The sequence below is a fragment of the Chaetura pelagica genome, unplaced genomic scaffold, assembly GCF_000747805.2.
Source record: "Chaetura pelagica isolate M959 unplaced genomic scaffold, ChaPel_1.0 scaffold40, whole genome shotgun sequence".
NCBI classification, from domain to species: domain Eukaryota; kingdom Metazoa; phylum Chordata; class Aves; order Apodiformes; family Apodidae; genus Chaetura; species Chaetura pelagica.
Window position 1 is genome coordinate 1,600,557 of NW_009952160.1, and position 22,584 is coordinate 1,623,140.

The 22,584-nt window shown below is 36.8% G+C and overlaps 1 protein-coding gene across 1 annotated transcript in view; it reads right to left on the reverse strand.

The window, feature by feature from the left end:
• Positions 1–22,584, reverse strand: part of NUDT12 (nudix (nucleoside diphosphate linked moiety X)-type motif 12) — a 119,526-nt gene that overhangs the window by 9,429 nt on the left and 87,513 nt on the right. The window contains 5 exon segments of the mRNA XM_010007230.1: positions 6,927–7,105; positions 8,260–8,370; positions 11,074–11,175; positions 13,018–13,185; positions 19,685–22,168. Of these exon segments, the coding sequence (XP_010005532.1) occupies positions 6,927–7,105; positions 8,260–8,370; positions 11,074–11,175; positions 13,018–13,185; positions 19,685–22,168 (3,044 nt within the window).

A 22,584-nucleotide genomic window follows, 5' to 3' on the forward strand; every position in this document is an offset into this window, starting at 1 on the left:
AAGCATGCTGAAGGGTAAGAAATCAGGGGGAAAAGATACAAACGCTCCTCTGATTTGAAGAACCTAATTAACCTACACCTAACTGTATTGGCTGTCAGGTGAAGTACAATCACATGGTCTTGTGAAGTACAATCACATGCTTTTCACATTCCAGTTGTTTTTTTAGATGAGGTTGAGTCATTCACTGCAAATAATTGAGAGGCAGTGAATAAGCAGGACCAGACTTCACAGGAAGAGCTACTGATTGGATTAAAATTGAACCTCTTGAATCAGGTCAAATATAATACCTGACTATGATTCTCTCTTGGGGTCAGGGTATGCAATCTCTTAGTAGTACAAAATTAACTTGCATATATTATCAGCCAGTGTTAATAACAGAAATATAACAGTGAAGGTATTTGAAAACTTGGTTTCAGCAGCTCCTTAAACATAAATTGAAAAATATATCCTGAAGCAATGGGAATCACAGAGAACATAAATAAAAAATCAGATTGTACACTAGGTCTAAATAATGTGTAAAATCCCAGACCATAATGATAAAGCTCTAAACAAGACTGAAGAACAAACAGAAGTATTATCTGTATAAGCAATGTCTCAGACCTAAATCAATTTATAGCTAAGCTTTTTATATAAAGTGCTTAGGCTTAGCAATGAACACACGGGCCTGCCAATGAGAACAAAGGAGTGAATGCTTGAAATGGATTGAAGTGTTGTGAAGGGTCTGTACTCAGTAGGCAAGGGATTTCTTTCTTCCTATAATAACTGGACTCTGTATATATGATAAAAATTAGGATAATTTAAAAACATTTTTCCCTCTCTATTCTTTTATACTGGGAACAATCATTAGGTTACACACAAGCAACCAGAAAAGTGTACTATAGTGTTTGATTTACAAAATTTTGGTAAATACACTTTCTGTAAAATGAACACTTTCTGTTCCCATGTACAGAGAAGACAACTGCAGAAGCAAAAGGGAATGTTTAACTGTGTATTTAAATTAGCTCTCTGTGTTAAGGGAGGCCTTTAAATTATTCTGTGAGGCCTAGATACAAAGTGATGTGTCTTGATGTGAATAAAAGGTAAATAGAAGACTGGTATCCATCCAGATATATGAGGTGTGTAAATGTTGTTCTTGAATCTTAGCTGGAATAAAAAGAAACAGCAAATTGTAAAACAGTTTCCAGGTTTTCTGAATATAGCAAAGGCTGAGAACAGAATGATTTACAAATACAAACACACACTAATAGACACAACTAAGGAACAGTAATTGCCTTCACAGAGACACTACTAATTAAAGAATATTTAATGAGGAAAGCATTCTATTGTTGAGAAAAAGTGAAGGTTATGGACCCCTTTTAATGTAAATAGCGCTCTATAATTATCTGAGCAATATTTGATTGCCCAGGTGCTGGATGCATTAAACTGCAAGAAAGAGGGAAGAAAAGATTCTGTGCAGTTATTGAAATGGACTGGCTTAAAAACGGGAACAGGAGTATGATTTGACATCTGATCATTTAGGTGATGTAGCAGTTGTTTACCCTATTTACTAGGGTCCAATTGCTTTTGGATGTTTAGAAATGCACATCTTTATTCTCACTGCTCCCACTTCAGCTTTGAGAAACTTTGTCTTAGCCACTCACACTATGCGTGAGGGCTTCTTACAGTCATAAAACTTGTGAGCCTAAGAAAGGCAAGTAATAATTCTCTTCTTAAACTGACATTGTAATATATAATCAAAATGAAGGCTGAAAAAAAGCACATCCCTCCCCTTCACTGCTGCCACTATGTTCAGTGACAGTACTCCCCAAGAGCATGTGCTGTAGTTTTCTTACAACATCCTTCAAAGCATTACAACCATGAACTATCATGAAGATCATTTCCCTGAGGCTTAGGCTACATGTGAAGGTGGATCTGCTCTTTATTCGCAATTCAATCTCATGCTACATCTGAATCTGTATAGCATGCTCTTTTCATGGAAATCATGTATGACTAATCAACAGCCTTCTGTGATATTGTGACTGAATGGATAGATGCAGGGAGACCAGTGGATGTCGTCTACCTTGACTTTGACAAGGCTTTTGACACTGTCTCCCACAACATCCTCATGAGCAAGCTCAGGAAATGTGGGGTAGAAGAATGGGCAGTGACATGGATTAAGAACTGGGCCAAAGAATAGTGATCAATGGTGCAGAGTCCAGCTGGAGACCTGTAACTACTGGAGTCCCACAGGGAACAGTGCTGGGTCCAGTCCTATTCAACACTAGGATTAAGGGACTGGAACACCTGCCTTAAGAGGAAAGGCTGAGAGACCTGGGGTGTTTTGTCTAGAGAGGAGAAGACTTAGGGGAGATCTAATTCATGCCTATAAATATATGAGGGCTGGGTGTCAAGCATGCAGGGACAACCTCTTTTCACTCATGCCCTGTGATAGGATGAGGGGCAATGGATTCAAACTCGAGCACAGGAAGTTCCCCCTCAACATGAGGAAGAACTTCTTTACTGTGAGGGTTAATGAACACTGAAATAGGCTGTCCAGAGACCTTGTGGAGTCTCTGTCCCTGGAGACTTTCAAGACCTCTCTGGATGTCTTTCTGAGTGATCTACTCTAGTTTTGATACTTCTTTGAAGGGAGGGGTGTACTTGATGATCTTTGGAGGTCTCTTCCAACCCCTAACATTCTGTGATTCTGTGATTCTACTGTCAGGACAGCAATTCCCAACTTAACTACTATTTTCAACTTAACTGCTCCAACTTCCTTCATATCACAGTTTATTCTTTTGACTTTCCTACTTTGAGTCCGTACAAAATGCTGGTAGGTAAGTCATAGTCTTCAGACATTTATTCCTAATAACTGGAGAGACAAATGGAATAAATGACAAAAGTAACATAAGGACCTGACATACTAAGCTGATTTGACTAGAATACATCAGTCATCTTTATTGCTTCTCCTAGACTATAACCTCAATGATATTTACTTCATATTTTCCTTCTCAGGTATTAGATTAATTTTCTGTCTCATTCTCTTGCCCAGAATCTATTTCTGGCAAAGGAACATGAAATAATTACTAAGAACATCACAAGAGACAATCCAGAGTGGAGCTAGGGCACTGTTACAAACACAATCTTTTGAGAATTCTTTTTCTGCCCTGCAATGCAGCCTTCACCATAGTAATTTTGTGCTGACTTTGCAGCCACTTTACTGTGCAGAGCAGCAAGTGCCAGTTTTAGAGGAGCAGACACTGCTATCTGTAAAGAACCAGTGCTTAAGTATGCTGATGTGTTATCAGCTTTTCCTTAAACTTGCCTCAGGGTGACACCTAGGTGTACATCATTGTCTGTCTCCTCCCAATGTTCAGATATCTTTCCTTTAGGAAAATAACTGGGCACATTGGCAAAGTAGGGAATAACAGATTTGAGAAGATCCAGTGATCTGGACAATGGAGGATCAGAACTGTAGAGTGTGCAGTGGAACTCTGCTGCTCCTAAGTGTAGGCAAAAATATTATAAATCATTATATCTCCACTGATCTCAGGTGGGGAGAACAAGGGTCTAACCAAATGTGCCCAATACTTTTGCTGTGAGGTGGTAAACATAGCTATGTCAAGGTCAGTGGTAGCATGTGTTTGAGGGAAAACAATTACCTTGTATGTAAAGTGACTGGATCGTTTGCAACAGCTATGACTTTATCAATATGTGATTTGATAGAAATGAGTCTGAAACAGCAGCAGTTACATAAGTGAATCAATATGAAAAAAGCTCTAGAAACATCTATCTCTTTTTTAATGTAGGTGGGAAAAGGAAGGCTCAGGATGAAAAATTTCTGCCTGTAAATAGCAATTATGAGGAAGTGTAGTTGTCTGTGTTTGTTAATACGGACTAAAACAGAAGACAAAACATCCTATCCACACCCATGACTAAACATTATGGGCACGGTTTCAGGCATAAGTAACAGGCCTAGTTGTCTTCTTATGTGGATATGTGGAAATCAGGCATGACCTTGCTGGAACCACTGGAATTACACCAGCATAAAATGCTTTTCTTCACATCAGAATCAAGACCTGGAAATTGACGATATCCTGAGCTACTTCTGTCTCAGTGAGTTATTCTTGGCTTCAATGAACTGTTTCAAAGAACATCCTATATCCACTAAGTGGGAAAATTTTTCGTCCAGAGTAAGACAAAGCCTGGAACATAATCTTTCTGATTTAATCATGCAGCTGACATTACATAAATGCCACAATAAGCTAAGAACTTTATTTGTCATTCCCTTACAAAAGAAAGAGGAATGAGCAGAAGCTGCATATGTTGTTGTTCTTATGCCCTGACAGAAACCATACCAAAAGAAGGAAGTGCCAACGAGTCCAGTTGAGCTTGCTTACTTCATTGTGGCATTTGATCTCTCAGTAGTGAAGAAGCCCATTTGTATTTAAGCACCTTTATTTCATCTTACTAAATGGCTTTTTAAAGTACTCTGTAAGCACATGAGGCAGTAAGGAAGTTCTTGTGCTTTCAGTTTCTACAATAGTACTGCAATATTCACTGGAAGGTGGAGAGTATTTAAAAGGCATAAGTAAATATTTTTTTATTTTTACATTTCAGGGGCTTGGTGAAGGACCTGAGCAGGATAAAATAAAAACCTCTGCAAACAAGTGTTCTTATATGCTTGTATCCTTTTAATGTGTGATTTGATGTTTGTTGTTGTTGTTGCTGTTTTAGATCAGAATAAATAATGTTGATGATGATGTTGATGATGATGTATTATGGAAAGACAGACTGCTTTTTTGCATAGGCAGTGGTTCTGTGGCATAACCCAGATTAGATGGCTAGTGTGGACTTCATGGCATGCACAGAGAAATAAGCCTACCAGATTTTCTTCTGTAGGTGGATAGAGAATGTAAAAGACCAAGATCTCTTTAGAACTTTTATTTGCTTTTCACAAAATGTCTTTTACTCACACAAGTGTTTGGTTTTGATCAAGAAACTTAAATGCTGAAAGCTTCATTTCTTTCTGTTTGGATGTGGAACTGCAGTGCCTCAGTGAATTCTTTTCCTTGTCTTCACAGTATTATCTATGAAAAACTATGGTTAGGATCAGTAGGAACATTGACCAAAATACACTGTGAGGCATATTAAAGGCCTTGAACTCTACAGTAAGATTAACCCATGCAGTCCCCAAAGTCCAGTCCTTGGGAAGCATTGCATTGGCATCTTTCAGGTAAAAATAATTAGTTTTCTTGTTTTTATTAAAAAGGTAAGAAAACTCAAATGTGGATTTTACTGAAGTGTCTCTAACATTCAAATAAAAATCACCAAACAAGCTAATAGAAATGAGCAAAAGATGAAATACATAGATGGGAGACTGATGTATGAAATAGAGAGAGATTAAATAGTAGAATGAACAATATAAAGATAGATTCATGAGTAGGAGTGAAGCCTGTAGTATTAGCTTCCCTCTCACCATATGTTGGCTGCAGTTCCTTAACACTGTCTTTTTGTCTAGATTATATTCATGTTTATTGCAAAACTGTGCTGGAATGTCAACTTACGTAGTTGTGTACATGTATATCTACATCCTTCATACAATGAATTGACCAAAAGGTGTGTGATCATGTTAGCAAAGATAAGAACTATTTACAGATCAAGGATTTGGTGCCATGCTCAGCTTCTCATGTAGTTTTTATTACAGGTAAACATGGGTGTGTTTCACTGGTACGTGTTCAAATGATGTGTTGGAGACATGCCTGTTTCTAACCAGCTGTTATTTCCAGTGATGCCCTTCCTAGGTGAGCTAGGAGATTCCCTGGAACATATATGGGCTTTATCTAGTGATAAATCCGTCACTGAGGCAAATTTTCTCAGCTTCACTAAGTTTTCTTGAAATCAAATTAAAAACTAATCTTAAGTGGATGACCTTGAGTCTTTTCTACAAGCTGTAAAATACTTTGCCACAAAAAGTCCTGAACAGAGCACAGGCTTTGAAATCAATCTCTTCAATTTTATAGACATAACTTTCTCAGTGAATAACTTAATCATGAAGCTACTGAGGGGAAGGGATTAAGTAACTTGTAATTTCATGCAGTATCCACTGAACTGCCTTACAGACTACAGTAAAATGCCACTACAGAGCAAGTGGGTTCACCGGCTCTGCTGTGACCAGGACTGTGAGGCATGCCTGCTGTATCCAGAGCTAACTGCTGCTATTTTATTTTTTTTCTTTTTAAATGCTATGTCTTCATTTACTAATTTATTTAGTGGTGAATGACCATGTAGAATACTCAAATGTTTGTAGCTGAGATAACCATGAAGCCACTGATTTAGGGCCTTTAAGACTCATCATAAAACTACAAGGTTGTAAGTTATGCCATGTTGAAATGGAGCCTCGGGGTAAAGTCAAGTAAAATATTTTCTTCATGAAGCATCTGTTCTAGTCCTTTTTTGGATGACTTACATGAAGTCAAGGTAGTATATACTGTTAGTATGACAGAGGATGAAGCGTTGGGCAATGCTACTCTGAGGAAACTTAGCCTCCCCAATATGTCTCTGTCCACATCTGTAGCTTATTCACACACACAAAGAAACCTTATGCTCAAGACTATTTAAGAAATTACAGTAGAGGGAATGCAGAGCTCCCAGACATCTCAAACTCAACTAATTTAATCCAAAGCCTCCCAGAGCTTATTCAATACATAGAGTCATCAATAGAGATGATCAGAAACAAGAGATGAAATGTGAATTCATAAAAACCTGAATGTCTATACGTAGAACTACTCAGCAAGCCCCCTCTATATACCACATATGAGAACATATGTAGTGCTGGTGTTATTCTGTAAATACTACAAGACAAGGTCTGTAAATTTGAGTACAATACCACTGCAGTTTGTAGTTCAGGATACAGCTTGCTTCTTCACCAGTCTCTCTCTGCTTACCTTCTTGTTTCTGTAATAGTGTAGGTAGCCATTATGCTTCAGCACAAACCACCTCTTTCTCCAGCCCTTCAATATTGCTGACTGTGTTCGTTTGTGCAAATATCCTCGGCAAGTAGGTCTTGGGGTGTTAGGGTAACGGCTAATATCTGATCCTACCACCATAGTCAAGATATCAGGACCTAAAATATTACATGAAGAATGTGAAAACACAGGTCAAGACCATAATACAGTCTGTCAATATTTTTTTAATACCATTATAGAGTATGGAGCAGGAAAACAGTATTCTATACCATACCCTTCCTCTACCAGTGTAGCTTCTAGAAGCAGTGAGGAGCAAAGGATCCTGGTGAATTAAATCAGTGTTTGACCTTCTTCTAATAGAATTTCAGGAATGAAACTAATCCTGTGTTGAAGAGTAGTAATGGAGCTAGCTATCTGAAGACAACTCTTAAAACAGTTTTTGTGACCTACCTTGCAAGCAGCAGCTTAGGTGCTTGCATATTTTATAAGTTGGCTGATTTTCTCTTTAGGGAACATTTGACATTGTCTGTGTTCTAAGATTTAGGCCAGAAGGTGTTCTCTAAGGTTAAAAATACCTAGTAATCACAGATTTATCTACTAAAAGACTCAACATACTCTTAAATATAACAATGTGAATGACATATCTAAAATTAAAGAACTTGGTATGTATCAAGTTAAATTTGTCACTGTTCTGTAAAAGCATTTTAATTTTCTGAATTTCCTGTGGGCTCTTGTCAAAACCACACCTAGGATAAATAAAATAACTGCAGTAGATTAATATTCAACATCCAGACATGGCTATATTTGGGTTTTAGTCATTACAGTTCTAGGTAGAATAATAATTAACACCACTGACTCCTTGTTTCTGTGGTGCTGCAAAAGGATACCTCATGAAATAAGTTCTCTACTCTCCTGACTAGACTTCAGGTCTTGGTGCCAGAAATAACAACTAAGTGCACTGAATCAAGACATGAATTCTCTCTCTAAGGAAGCATAAGGCATATATAAGGTATTGGTGTCTCTGCAGTCACCTTCAGAATTTTCTCAGCTACTTTCTTTTAGACAGGAGAGCCAGCAAAATTCTTACTGTCACATGTGATCTTTGGGGAATATGTTCTTAGCAAGGTCTAGATTTAAAAAAAAAAAAAGAAAAGAAAAAGAAAAAAAGGGGGACTACTGTATTAAATACTAATGCATTAAAATGTTAAATAAGATTTCTGTTGCATGTATTACCCAACTTGTCTGGATGTATTTGGAGCATTGTACATTAATCCAGACACACCTGTTCGATTTACTGTGATCTCTAGCTTACCTTTCCTTGCCAGATTGGCAGCTTCTAAATGTGGCATGTTAGTGACATCAGTCCCATTGACTGCTATAAGAATATCCCCAACCTGAAGACCTGCTTCTTCAGCTGCACTGTCTGAAATGAAAAAAAACTATTTTATCTAGAGTTAGGATATCAAGCACATCTATGTGATCTAGTTTTTTTAGCAAAACAGGTATCTGTCCAATCAGTAAAGGATTATGCTTCAGGACCTTTGTGATGTCCACCTGGAGGGGGAGCAGGTTTTTCTGAGCAACCTGTTAGATGCCTGTAGATGAAGCTTCAGGATTTAGGTACTAGTTCAACATAGCTACTCACTGCCAGTGGACAAATTTAATTAAAAATGCCAGTAGGACTTAAATGCTTTAAGATGCAAATAGGCATTCCAGTATCTGAGGGTTTTGGCCTAAACTGCAAAGAAAAATCTGGTGCAATGTTCGCTAAAATCAGAAGGAAAAACATCTGTTATTACAGTGAGTTTTGGATTTAAGACCAAATGACTGTTTTCCATACTGATGTTTCTCTTACTGATTAACCAAATATCACTATAGTATTTTGTGGGTTTTACTTTTAGGAGGCAGTAACTTTGTAAGTTAACAAAGGGTTGGTGAAGGAAGGACTGAATCAGATTTGTTAATGTATTAAACTTTAGTATATTTCTGAACTGTTGCAAAACACATGCACTCCTAATAAAATAGGGCTCAGATACATCCTAGTTAGAGATGGAGACAAGTTAGAAAAATGATAAATATGCTCCATTCACAGGCACCAATACACAGTTTCTTGAATCCCAGTTAGAAATTTCTTTGACAGTTTTTTCCTCCTCATTTAGAATTAAGCATTCCAAATCTACAGCAAAAAGATTTGCTTTGAGAAATATTGTTTCATGTCCATACTAATTAGCATGCATTTTGTACCCTATCATGCAGTAAATATCATCATTCATTGGAAGACAAGTAAAAGCTTAATAATAAACAGGAACAAAAAAGTCATGGTTTCCAGCAATCTGATAAGAAGAGCTTGTTGTCCAAGCTCTCACATATAGTCCTAGTTGTGCTATTCAGGCAAATGATGGCTGAGCCCAGTAATTTTATTTTCTTAAATAACCAGCAAGGAATGATACTGATCTTTAGTCATGTAGTGAAAAGTAACTTTCTAATAAGATGAGCAGAATGAGTTTTCTTCTTCAGAATTATTTTCTCAGTTTCACAGCAAATCACATTTCACAGAAGTTATACTGTGAAGATTATCTAGTCACAAGCAATATTAAAAGATATTATTGACTAAAATTAAGTAGCTGTTTCAGTCTAAAGAACATTACATAGCCACTTTAGCCACAATTTAGTCTGACAAAGTTCTTTGTATCGTATTCTACAGGCAAAGTTTTTAGACTTATGTTATTGACAAAGCTTCAATTTATAATGAAAATTCCTGATTGTATTCAAATATCTGTAAATACAGAATGATCTTTAGGATCCAGTGTCAAAATCATGTTTGTTTTCATGTAGTTTACAGTAAAATATTAAGAGATCCTTTTTATAAATAGTAGGCATAGCTAGATAAGAAAAGTAAGGTAATAAAATAACTCCTTTGCCTGAGTTTCTCTTCCAGTTGAAAAGCTTTATTATTAGTATTTAGTATGTAGAATATTGTGTCTGACACAACAAGTTAGAATGATTTTTGAAGTGAGCAGCAGCATCCCAGTGTTGTCAGGAAGTAGAACAATAGAATAAATAAGACTGAGAAAGTTACAGAGCTATTCTTGAGGTGCCTGGCTAGACAACACTCACTAGCACTCTTGGTCTAGGATGACATTTTCCATAATAGCTGACTTTGTTAGCAAAGTTTACCAGTGTCCTGTGCCTTCTTCTCCTTTAATTCTACCATATTTGTCCTGAGATGCAGAGAGCAGTACAGCTAGAAATATCCTATATTTGGATGAACCCAGATTTTAGGTAGCAGCAAAGCGATTCTGACTCCCTGTGTCTCATTCTTACTGCTGTTAACTGATGGATCCAGCCTTTAGCCAGATTTCTAAACTGCAATTGCACACAGAGCCAATGATTCCAGAGACCTTTCTTATTCACAACTCCAAGATCTAACTGCCAATACCATGTTCTCTGTTATGTAGGCATAGATCATCCCTCTCTAGAGGCATTATCTTACACCTCATCTTTGTTGAAACTAATTTGCTACTTTTTTTCTCTCTCACTCCATTTGTGAGTTCTTCATAATCATTGGACTACTTTGAAGAAGTTAACAACACACCTATAAAGATTCATAAATGGCTTGATGATAAGTGGCTTTCTAAAATGGTGTTATAAACCATCCAAGCAGAAGTGTCCTCAGCTAGTAAGACCTTTGGAAATGTTGTTGCGAGGATCCTGCATCCTCCATTTTATTCTTAGAAGTCTGTTATCATTAATGTATGTCAGCCCCCAGATGTTCTAGACTTTACATCTGCAGAAAGGCTGGATGCAGACACTTGCACCAGGTGTCAGCTGTTATGGAAGAACAAAGAACAGTTCGGTTCCATTTACCTACAGGCATACTGGGACCCTAAGGTAGTTCATCATGAGCAGTTCAAGGGCATGCTAGTAAACACCTTACATTGCTAACTGTGGAAGTATTTATGTACATCTATATCATATATTATTATAAAACAGATGTTAAATATTATGTGTATTGTATTATGCTGTACTATAAATATGTTATAGTCTAGCTTATTCTATTACTAAATATATTTTTATTTTCATACCTTTTAATAAGGAGAATTTAACTAGTACAAACACAACTTACTTGTGTCAACTTCAGTCACAAGGATAGGCTTTGAGAACTGGATCCTGAAACCCCAAGGGTAGTTGCCAGTGCCTTTAGCAATCTTCACCAGTCTTTCACGAACTGCGAAAGAGGACAAAAGACACACCTTTTTCTCTGCAAGTCAAGCTCGATTTAATCAGCAGCAGCCTGTTTTAAAACTTCTTATCTGTAAGCACTGATAGTTTCTGATTCTGCAAATGGCTAGGATGCTTTCAGTACCACTCCTAGCTATTTGGTGCTGCTCCTCTGCCCATGTGCATCCCCCTCACATCATGAGTGATTGAATGTCATTTGTGTTAGGGCAAAGACAGAGAGCATCATTGAAGTGTACTTTCAACAGCCTGAACTTTGTGATAAAGAGGTAAAGTAGCACTCAGATATTCCACTCTGCTGATGCCATTTGGAGAGAGAGAAAAGCACTCTTGCTCTCTGTGTCAGCCTTTTAAGCAGCAAACACAAAATCACAGAATCATAGAAATAGTTTGGGTTGTAAAGGACCTTAAAGATCAGCTAGTTCCAAACTTTTTGCATGGGCAGGGACACCTCCCACTAGATCAAGTTGCTCAAAGTCCCATCTAAACTGGCCTTTAACACTTCTGGGAATGAGGCATCCACAACCTCACTAGACTTGCTTACATACAAATATACTCTAAATTCTCAAAGTAGTGTAAATTTGTTTCTTGTAGTTTCATTCTTTTTATATTTTAGAAGATCTCTATCTTTTGGATACCAACTGTTATCTACCCTTCCCTGTCCACTCCCCACTCCCACTGCCTCCCAGTCTTCCAGTCCAACTCCCATAGCACTGGCAACTTCTGCTACTGGTGATTGTACCTGTGTGAAATGTCTTCCAAGTCAGCAGAATTTAACTTGTAAAGGGATTCCGTTAAGCAAAAAGGAAGATTAGGGTCTAATTGCTTACTCTCAACTTTTTATCAGGGTCCAGTATTATTATAATGACATCTCAAATGCTCTGGCTTTTTAGTAAATCTTATTACTGTTTAAAATGTAAATTTTAATTCTTGGAGTGTCTGCTTTTGATCATTTGACTGTTTTACTGGGTTTGTTTAATGGAGGCAGATTTACTAACCATGTAGTTAGTATTTGGAAGACATAAATTACTTTAAAGGTTATTTTCCTAGCAGGCCAATTAAAAAATTTTCTAGCAGGCCATCTAAAACAGCACAGGTATTTTAACATCTACTTTGATTGTCTTGCTGAATGTCTCAACTCTCCCCTGGGAGAATAGATAATAAAAATAGCTTTGCAGCATATTTTTATATATTTTAGGGAAGATTTTTAGTATCTGGATATTTATAGAGGACATTTGTTTTCTCTTATATTGTGATGATTGATGAACTCCAGAAAGGAACTGTCACCTGTGTTTCATTTGACTTAGTTCTTTGAACTGTGCTAGTTTTCAATAACTTAACATTTGAAAAGTAAAGGAAAACCTCCCATCTCCCTGCACAAGTTATTCACTATATCTCTTCACATGACAGGTATTGGACTACAAACACAACAACCTTTCTAATCCACAGCAAACATGATTCTTTTCTTTCTGGTTCTACTATGTTTGAAAGCTTGATGGAGAACGGATTTTATTAGTGTTGTAATACTTTATGTCCACAAATAGCTAAGATTTTGCCATACTTCAAGAGAAGCTATGAAATTACATTGTTTCTACCCTTATCAAACAGCATGAGATGAGGTTTATTTATGACCTTTTACTAGTATAGGTTTTGTCAAGTCAAGTAATTATGATATTTTGCAAGACAGGAGATTTTTTTTTTAGTTTCTTGGGTTGCTCTTTTTCCTGTCTTTAGCATTAGGCATAAGCATCTTCTGCAAAATGTTAATCTTCTGGAATCCTCAGAGTGCCCAAAATAGATATTTTATTACCTGTTATTTTAGCCAACTTACTTGCCACTGGTCTAGGCCTTTTGCTGAGACATCTAGGACTGTTATCTGGAGAGACATCATCTCCTCTGAAAACCCAGGAAGCAGAATGAAAGTTTTCTGTGTAAAAACCTCTGTCCTCGTTTTCAGAATATAGTCCCAGATCTACTGACCGAGCGTCCTCTGAATTTACTGTTATTAGAATAAAACAAGTAAAAATAATGTCAGTAGGGAAAATGCATGAGGAATAGTTGATCTCATCCAATCAGCATGGATTAAGTGCCAGAAGCTTCACAGTAAACTGTTTGTAATGTCTGTACTTGGTTCTTCAATTTTGCTGGTGTTAAAGGGGCAGTCTGTAAAGATGTCCAAATAAAGGATAAAAATATTGGATGCTATTGCATATTGATCTTGAATGCCAAGTGAAGTTTTAAAGCAAATGGTTAAGACAGGATCTGCACTTTTTGAAGAGAAATCTGGCTTTTGTAAATAGTTAAGTTTTCCCATGTGGCCCATTTGAATAGGAAACCAAACAAGTTTTCTAGACATTGAGTGTGAATTCAGTGCATATGGCAGGACAAATGACAAGATGAAAAGTGAGTGGCATGACATAGGTAATGATGACCATATTTGCTGCTTCCTTAATCTTAGCTGTTCCAGATTTATGTATTTAGTTTTATTTTAAAAGGAGCTTAGGAAATAATAGTTTTTGTTTGATTGTGTGCTTTCATTTGGTTTTGTTGGGTTTTTTTTTCAATATAGAATTTCTGGCATTTCTTAGGCTGTTAAGTATTTGTATGAGACTGCATTTGTTATCATAAGGATTTTCAGGTTCATATGTATATTTTCTTGCAATGAGTCCACAGAGTCAAACCATGTCTTTCTGGTTAATATGTTGAAGTAGAGCTCTAATTCTCTGCTAAAGGCAAAAGCAGTAATGTTTAGCATCACAAGGAGAGAAGACAGCAGTCAGCTGACTGTGTGACATGCAGGCTATAAACAGCAGTTTGACTGTGGAAAAAAAGGCTATGCAACAGTATGACTTCCCAAACAGTCTGGGATCTGGAACTTTAAAGCTAAAACTGGATGATAAAAGGTATATAATTGTATAAACCATCAGAGGCTGTGCTAACAGATAGACTAAATAAATACTTTAGTATAAATTGTCTGAGAGGAGAAAAACAAAAAATCATGCAGCTTTCAGTACAAAGTGTCTGGAATAATGCATCTAGATTTAGTGCAGCTGGAGAAAGGTTCTGTTTGCTTTGTTTATTGTGTGGCAATTATCCAGAATTATTTCCAGTTTCAAAACAGAAAAGACAAAAATTAATCTTTAGTTTTGTACTGCAAATGTCCTGGTTTGAGCCAGGATGAGCCACTCTTCCTTTTACTGATTTTTTTTTCCTTCAGTAAGCTTTCTTTTAACTAGTAGCAGATGACCCTCATCACTCTCCTCTTTCTCCAGCAGCAGTCTGGAATGTAGATGAATACTCCACATCCACTGGCTTCTTTCACCCTTAGCATGAAGGAAAAATGAGATGGCATGATTACCTTGTAAGAGGATAACATAATTAACTGTATAAAAAAGATACTAATTGATAAAAAAATAAACAAATAAATAGTACTAGGCAGGTAAGTTTAAAGCACATCTTAGCTTGCTACCACAAATTTATAAATTAAGAAAACCTAGACTAGCATCAAGTAATTCAGTACAGCACAGTATTTTCCCCTTTTAATACTGAATTGTTGTAACTGTAGTAGAGCTTAAAATCTGAAAAGCAGGGTAAACCACAGAAATAAATGCTGCCATACTGACATTATGGAGTTAGACAAGGACATTTTTTGAATGTGTTTTCACCTCTCCCCTCCATGGGCTTTTGGCACTGATGTAAGCCTGAGCAGTTTTATGAGTGTCAACAACAAATTGCACTTAACATTCTTCTTATCTGCTGGAAGTAAGCATGTAGTGAGCTGCTTCTTCCAAATATTGAATAGAGCTGCCTCAAGACTGCAAACAGTAGGGAACAGCCTAGCCACCAAAGCAAAAGGGACAGTCTCAAGCCTGTAGCATGCTATCCAAAATTATCAGTTTGTAGAATCTGTGATAGAATTGTCTGCTCCCCCTGTTCTGGGGGCCACTTCAGGTTCATGCCCTGTGCTACCAAAAGCAAGAAAGCAATTCTAGTTGTTGCAGCTTGTCCACTGGTCTGTTTTTTATTTGTTTGTTTGTGGGATTTTTTTAAGTTTTATTTCTTTTTGTTATGTGGCAGTTGTGGGTTTTTTTGTTTGTTTAGTATTTTCTCTATGAAACCAGCATGTGCCTGATCAAGTAAAATTTATTGTCCAGTTTAATATTCAGGAGACATTAGTGTTGAAATCAATGAACAGTTTATCTTGGTGTATGTGTTTTTGAGCTCTGGTGTTTTGACATGGTAACTTTCTAATTTCCTTGCCATAAACTTGAGTCTGTGGTAGAAGAAAAAGGTATGGAAACTGCTACCAATATATTTTTTCTTCATTTCCATGAAACATAAGTCAGTCATCCCTGCTGCTTTGTTAACAGGCATTAAGAACTTAAGAATTGACTCAGTTATCTGAACATAGGTGGCTGGTACCATATTAGATGTCTTTGGGATTCTAGTGCAATCTAATGGCACTTACCATTCAGTTACTGCTTAAAAAAGGCATGGGTCCCCTGTTGGTTTTCTATTTGAGAACCCCAGCTGGTAAGTGACATATGTGTTTAGGTAGTGAATTTAGGTCCTGCTGATGTAGGACTTACCTCTTCAGAGATACAATATATTTACAGTTTATCTTCTATTGGACCTGCACTGAGGTCTTACAGACAGCACTCTTCTACAGGTTTGTATTTAAACCTTCTTTGAAAAGGAGGTTATACATCTTCAAGTAGCACTTACCTCACCAAAAGTAAACATAAGATAAAAAAATATTTCCACAGGAAAGTGCACATTTCTTCATCTGTACAAAGTACTTCTTACATTACTAAAACAGTAAAAGAGGATGCAAAGGCAGTGTGAATTAAGAAGTACCACATATGTTCTCTCCTAGACTGTGAAATCCTTGCTTGGGGACTCCATTAAGGAGTTAGTCTTTAAAATTCTTTCCCATGGGTTTTAAGCCTCTGATTTTGGTACAGGCTTGAGCATACAGTGAGGTGGCAGGTTTTTTAATGAGACCATTAAAGGGCTAACTTTTCCAGTAACTGGATAGACAGTGAAGGACAATGTAGGCAACAAACCTGAAGACAAAAGATGGAGTAGGTGGTTATCTGACTGAGAAGAGAAGGGATTCCCAGCTCACCACGTCTTTTACATAAGCCAAGGAGGCATCAGGATTATTATTTTTGTTACACCCTCAAAGCTGCTTTCATGGATGATAACCTGTTTGTCTGTGCCTAGAGCTTGTCTTAACATTAATTGCATATGGACAAGGATGGTGCAAACAACTTTTTTTTTCAATCATGTTGTTGGCCTGGTTATATGAAGGAGAGAGGATACTAATTCCCATAGTGAGGAGTTCAATTGAATAAAATATGCTTGCTCACTATGACTAAGACAGATTCAGATTATGAGCTGAAGATCAATTTCATTAGCTAAAAACCTGTCACAGTGTCAATCACACAAACAAGAAAGAATATAATAATAAAACTATGGTACTCACGTGATCCATCAGTGATTGTGCTGTTTATGGAACTTCCTCCAGTTGAACTGCATTTTTTGCTGTCTTTGAACTGTCTGCGTCTCCTGGCCCAGTGGTCTATGGCTTCTTCCTGGGAACTATCACTTGCTCTGGTGTCTTTCATCAAAGGTATCTTTCTGGTTTGATTCACTTCTGATTTCAAGTCTAAATTATAACCAGGTATTGTTTGTGAGGAAGACAACGTAAGCAATTATATTATTTAGAATTTCTACGTTTTAAACACAAAAATAACCTAACTAAACATAGAAATGGAAATGTCATGTAGTACAAAAAAGATTAATAAAGTGTGTATTTTAGACTAACTGAAGTCTTCATGCAGACAATAGTATGCGATTACTTTGTGGTAGCTGTATCTGCAGTTAAACACCTACGTAGCCATTTGTATAACATAATTTCTATGCAGAAACATATACATTGCTCATGGATTTTATTCAAAAGTGCTCATAAATTTTTGAAGTGGTAAGTATGTAAATGTACAAAGTGCTATTTAAACATTAAAAATCTTGCAAGACATACATGCAGGTAAAAAGAGGATATACCTTTCTACTTCAGGTCTCTTTCTAGGCAGCACAGTATAAATGTATTTATTACTTTCAGCTAACACAACAATTGGGAAACAGACTTTGTGTTATATTCTATTCTGAAAATGCAACTCTACCCACTGGCAATGGCAGATAGAGAAAGTGAGCAGAGCTTCAACAGATTCCCTCAAGGAACATGTATGTGCTCTCTTTGCTCAATAGTCTCTTTCTGGCTTCAGTCAGTTCACCATCACAGACCTGTGTCACTGAGCCCCTTTTCCAGGGCAGCTGGCAATTGTTGAGTCTGGAATCCAACTTCTTGTCATGCCTTTACAGTGCTCTTTGCATGTGTCCTTACCCCTCTGATAATTAAGCTACCCTTCAACACCAGCAGCCTGGACTCCTCTCTCCCATCCTGTTTACAACATTTGCTTCTGTTTTTCTTTTGTGTTCTGCATGCTTTCACTGATTGTTGAAAAATGCCATGTTTCCTTTACTGTGTCATTGAAATACCTAGCACAGGAAGTCCCACATTGCTCCTTGTGCTCAATGTCTTGATTAAGTGGGTTGGTATTCCCACATTACAACTGGAATTTGATTCATATTAATAATTTTTAAAACTTCAAATGCTTATATTTCTTTCCAGATGTACAGATTTACTCGCAGTAGGACCTCTAGAACATTGCTAAGAATAACACAGATCAAAAATCAAGATACAACCACAGACCAGGTTGTGTGATAGGTAAAAGAAAGGAAACATATAGTTAATTCTTAGTAAGGGGCAAAAGGGAAGAGGTCACCATAATATCAAAACAGCTACACCTAGCTTCTGTGCTGCATGTTTAACCACTGAGTTCTAATGTATGAGAAATCAAGGTCTTTGAGCACACAGACTTCCTTCAGTGTCTTCCTTCTACACCGAGATTTAAACTTAATTAACTCTTTATTTACTTTAGTATTTTAGATATTGATCTATATAGCAATATCTACCTATATAGTATATCTATATAGTCTATATAGTTATTTCTTAAATTTCCAATACCAGTACCAAACAAGACAACGTTAGAGGACATGGAATATTTCAGCTGGAAGGAACCTACAATGATCACATGGCCCGACTGTCTGACCAGCTCCTGGCTGACCAAAAGTTAAAGCATATTATTAAGGGCATTGTCCAAATGCCTCTTAAGCACTGACAGGTATGGGGCAACAATCACCCCTCTAGGAAGCCTACAGTTTGACCACTCTTTCAGTAAAGAAATGTTTCCTAATGTCCAGTTGCATTGGACAGCTTTTAAACATTTCCATGTGTCCCGTCACTGGATACCAAGGATAAGAGATCAGCTCCTCTCCCTCCACTTTCCCTCCTCAGGAAGCTGCAGAGAGAAATGAGGTCAGCCTTCAGCCTCCTTTTCTCCAAACTAGACAAGCCCGAAGTCCTTAACTACTCTTCATATGACATGCTTTCTAGCCCTAAGACAGACATAATTATATTTTCTGCAGATATTGTGAAGTAGAAAGATTATTAAAATTTTTCTAACATTTTAACTGAGTCTTCAAGAGCATTTCCTATTATAAGAATGTATGTATTTTTCGACAATATAAAACTCCTACGCTCCAATCTTAATGGAAGCATTCTCTTCAGGAGACAAAAATCTGAGTTACATTCGCAAATAACTTGGTTAATATTAAAAAACTGAAATGAAAGTATTTGGAGCGATATTTCAAAACTACACAAACACATTCTTGTGTGCACATATTCACAATGTAAAAATCTTACACTGTAGTGTGCAGGTCTTTACATTTTTATGATTCAAAACACTAATTTTAAATGACCAGTAATGGATATGGGTAGATGGATCACAGAAGGGAAGACAAGAAAGGTAGTAAAAGTTCAGCTATTAAAAATAATTCCTTTTTATATGCAGTTTTCCTAAGTGCCTAAGGAGAGGAGAAAAGAAGGTTGAATTATCCAGTATAGTAATTCATGACACATAAAGGCTCAGCCAGAATTAGGACTGAGATATATTTAGAATTCAGTGTTTGCTTAGATCACAGAGATTCTAGAAACAGATTGATGTAGTTTTAAATAGTGATTAGAGCTTTGAGTTCACACCGCATGGCAACTGCAACAAAACAAAGAAAACCAAAACAAAACAAAAAAAATGTTTTGGTGTTTCCTTCTCTTGGTAGATGTATAGGTTGGGTTAACTGTACAATATAGGAAAGCCACTTTTTGAGCACAGCTGCATGAACATTTTCTTTATTCAAGTTACGTGAATTTACAAGGTGGTTCCTCAGATCCTCAACACAGTAACTGCATATTATAACCAAGTGGCCAAGCATATCCGTATAATCTCTTTATAAAGTCACAATATCCTTTCATTTCCCCACTCCCCCCAAAAAAGATGTGTAAGTGATATTAACTCCAAAAGTCTTAAAACACGTACCTTTCTGACTAATCTGTTTTACTGATGAAGGAGGACTATCTGCATTCTGATGACAATCTTCTTTCATTTCAGTCTTTTTCTCAACTTCAGCAGAGTTGGATTTGACTAACTGAGGTAGCTCATGTGCTTCAGGCTCTCTCCTTAAGCTGTCATCATTTGACTGTTTACTGCAAAAGTTGTCCAGACTTTCCTTGACATTTGAACTTTCTGTGAAATTCTCTTTCTTTTCTGTATTTGCTGAAGAGATAGATAATATGGCAGCCTGTGCTGAATCATTTTGGCAATTGGATTTAACAAGGGTGTTTCCAGATACATCTTCTATCTCAGAAGAGCTTTCTGATTCATTATTTATATCATGCTCCTTGGGATCTAATAGCAAAGGTGACAGCAAGGAATTTTCTTGTCTACTACAGGAAAGATTAGGCTCTTTTCTTACTGCAGAGACAAAGGAATCAGGTATCAATTTAGTGTCACCTTGGATGAGTCTTCTTTCTAATTCTCCAGTGATCACAGTCATCACTGACCCCCTCCTTTTTTTCGTTACCTCAGAATCTGCAGGAGATGGGTGAAAATTTTGCTGTAAAGCTGAAAGATGATTTGGGGCACTTGCTGTAGATGCAAAAGTAGTACCTTCCTTATTATGAAAAAATTCACCGAAAGGGCCTCTAGAATGTGGATACACTTGTACCAGCTGAACTTCATTCTGCAACTCAATGTACTTTTCTAGATGGTTGTACTCGGATGTCCCTTTATCTAAAGCATTTACAGCAGACTCAGAGTCTTCCTCCCATATGCCTAGGTTTGTCAGATGCTCTGCATGACCTCTCTCTTTTTCTTCATTTGTAGTATGACTGGAATGAGGAGTCTCTATTAAAATTTCCTCTGTTTCTTGGCTTTGCCCCACATAGTCTGCATAGTCATTCAGTAAACAAGTGTCATCAAGGGTTTCTCCAGATTCAGAGGGATAAATGGTAATACCATGGTCAAATGATGTGAAAGCATACTGATATGAAGACTTAAGACCTCTCAAACTTTTTGGTGAAGGGGACAAGTCAGGACACTTACAAAGTTCTGTATAGCTGGTATTAACATGTGAGTTTCTGTTGTAGACATCTCTTGCTTCGGTCTCTTTAGGCAATACTTTTAAGGATGGCAATGAATAAAAGCTGGAATCCCTTCTAGGGTGAACTGGTGATGGTACATCAAGGGTAGTATCTGGGAAAGACTTTCTTCTTGCTGGCTTTTGCCCTGTGTAGCAGCATTTGTTACAGTTATTTCTTTTGTGATAGAATACATTGTTTTTACTGATATGATCCTTCTCTGTGTTCAGGTTCTTCAAGGTATTAGTAGCTACAAGATAATCTGTATTATTCATTTCTGAGAAAAGTATTTTATCTTTTGAAAAATCTTTCTTTTCATTAATGTGGTCTTCATAGTCCTTTTTATTATGTTCCCAGAAATTATTTTCTTCCCCCCAAATTCTCAAGACTGTTGAGAGGTTGTCAGATTGCTTCCTGTCATTAACAGGGTTCAAAGATATGCTGTCTCCAATTGTATTTAAATATATTTTGTCACAGTCAGCAAATTCTTTAGGTGGAGGCAGAAGAGTACATCCATCTGGGAATGAATAGTCTACTTTGTCATGAAAGACAAAAGATGACTGATAGCCTGTACTGCAAGGTGCATCTGTTACAGAATAATCTGTTTCACTCCAATATGTATCTTCATGATCCCTCTTAAAAGTTTTGTTCTGTGTCTCTTCACAAGGCTTGATGTTAACTTTTAGATTTTTCTTTCCACTAGTGTATTCCAATTTAATTTCCTTTGTTTCCATGTTCATTTTCAGGGAGGCATTTTTCTTTATGGCAGTTTGAATTTTATGTTTAGAGGATCCCTTGTGATCCCCATTGTGTTCTGCTGAATGCTCAGTTGAAGGACACTGGTACTTTGCACATTTTGAACACTGGCTTTTCTCGTATTGTCTTTCATAATAGGTTTTTTTATTCTTTGAACTTTTCCTTTTTTCAGCTACAAAGTTTGTTTCAGAATCAAACAAAAAAACATTTTCCATTTCTACTTTCACATTAAAAGAACCATATTTTAGTTCTGCAGTAATTTTTCCCATAGCCAAGCTAATGGATTCTACAGAGTCTGGCTTGCCCCACAGTGTAATTTTTCCTGTGGATGAGCCATCTGATTCATCAAAAGTTACTGTAGCTAGGATTTCATGTTGCTCAGGAGAGAACGTTTGAGGAGGATAGTTCTTTTGCTTCTTTCTTTCTTTTTCATTTTCTGATACATTATAGAGGTCTCTATCTTCAGATGCATCTGAGCTACTCTGATTCTTGTTTTCATGACCTTTTCCATTTTCTTCAGTATCTTTTACATCCAGTGGGTCACTGAAGTGAGCCAGAGCCTCACCAGCTTTATTTTCTAGGCTTCCTACATTTTGCTGGCACTTAAAAATGGATGACAACTGTTCATCTAATGAATCATGAAAAAAAAAATAATAAAAAAAAAATTCTAGTGATTTAGTAATCAGTATCACAAAATTTATTATTAGCTTTGAGATAGTTTTCATAAAAAATATCTATTTTCTCTTTAAAGTGTACTATATCTTCCACAACATTATGTTTTCTTTTGTCTTAGTTATCTGATAAGTAACGTGAAGTCAGACAAACAGGGCAGGCTCTGCTCACTCACTCTGATTAGAAGAAATTAATATATTAGCAGGTTTTTTTCCTCAGAAAGTTTTACAGTTATTATGTAATAAGGTGTTCTATTTGCATTTAGAAATATTTAGCCTTTTTACTTTCATTAATTCTTTTGGTATTTACTGCATTCCTGTGAACACACTGGGACAATCAGTACCCCATTGCATGTTTTCATTTTGTGGTAAA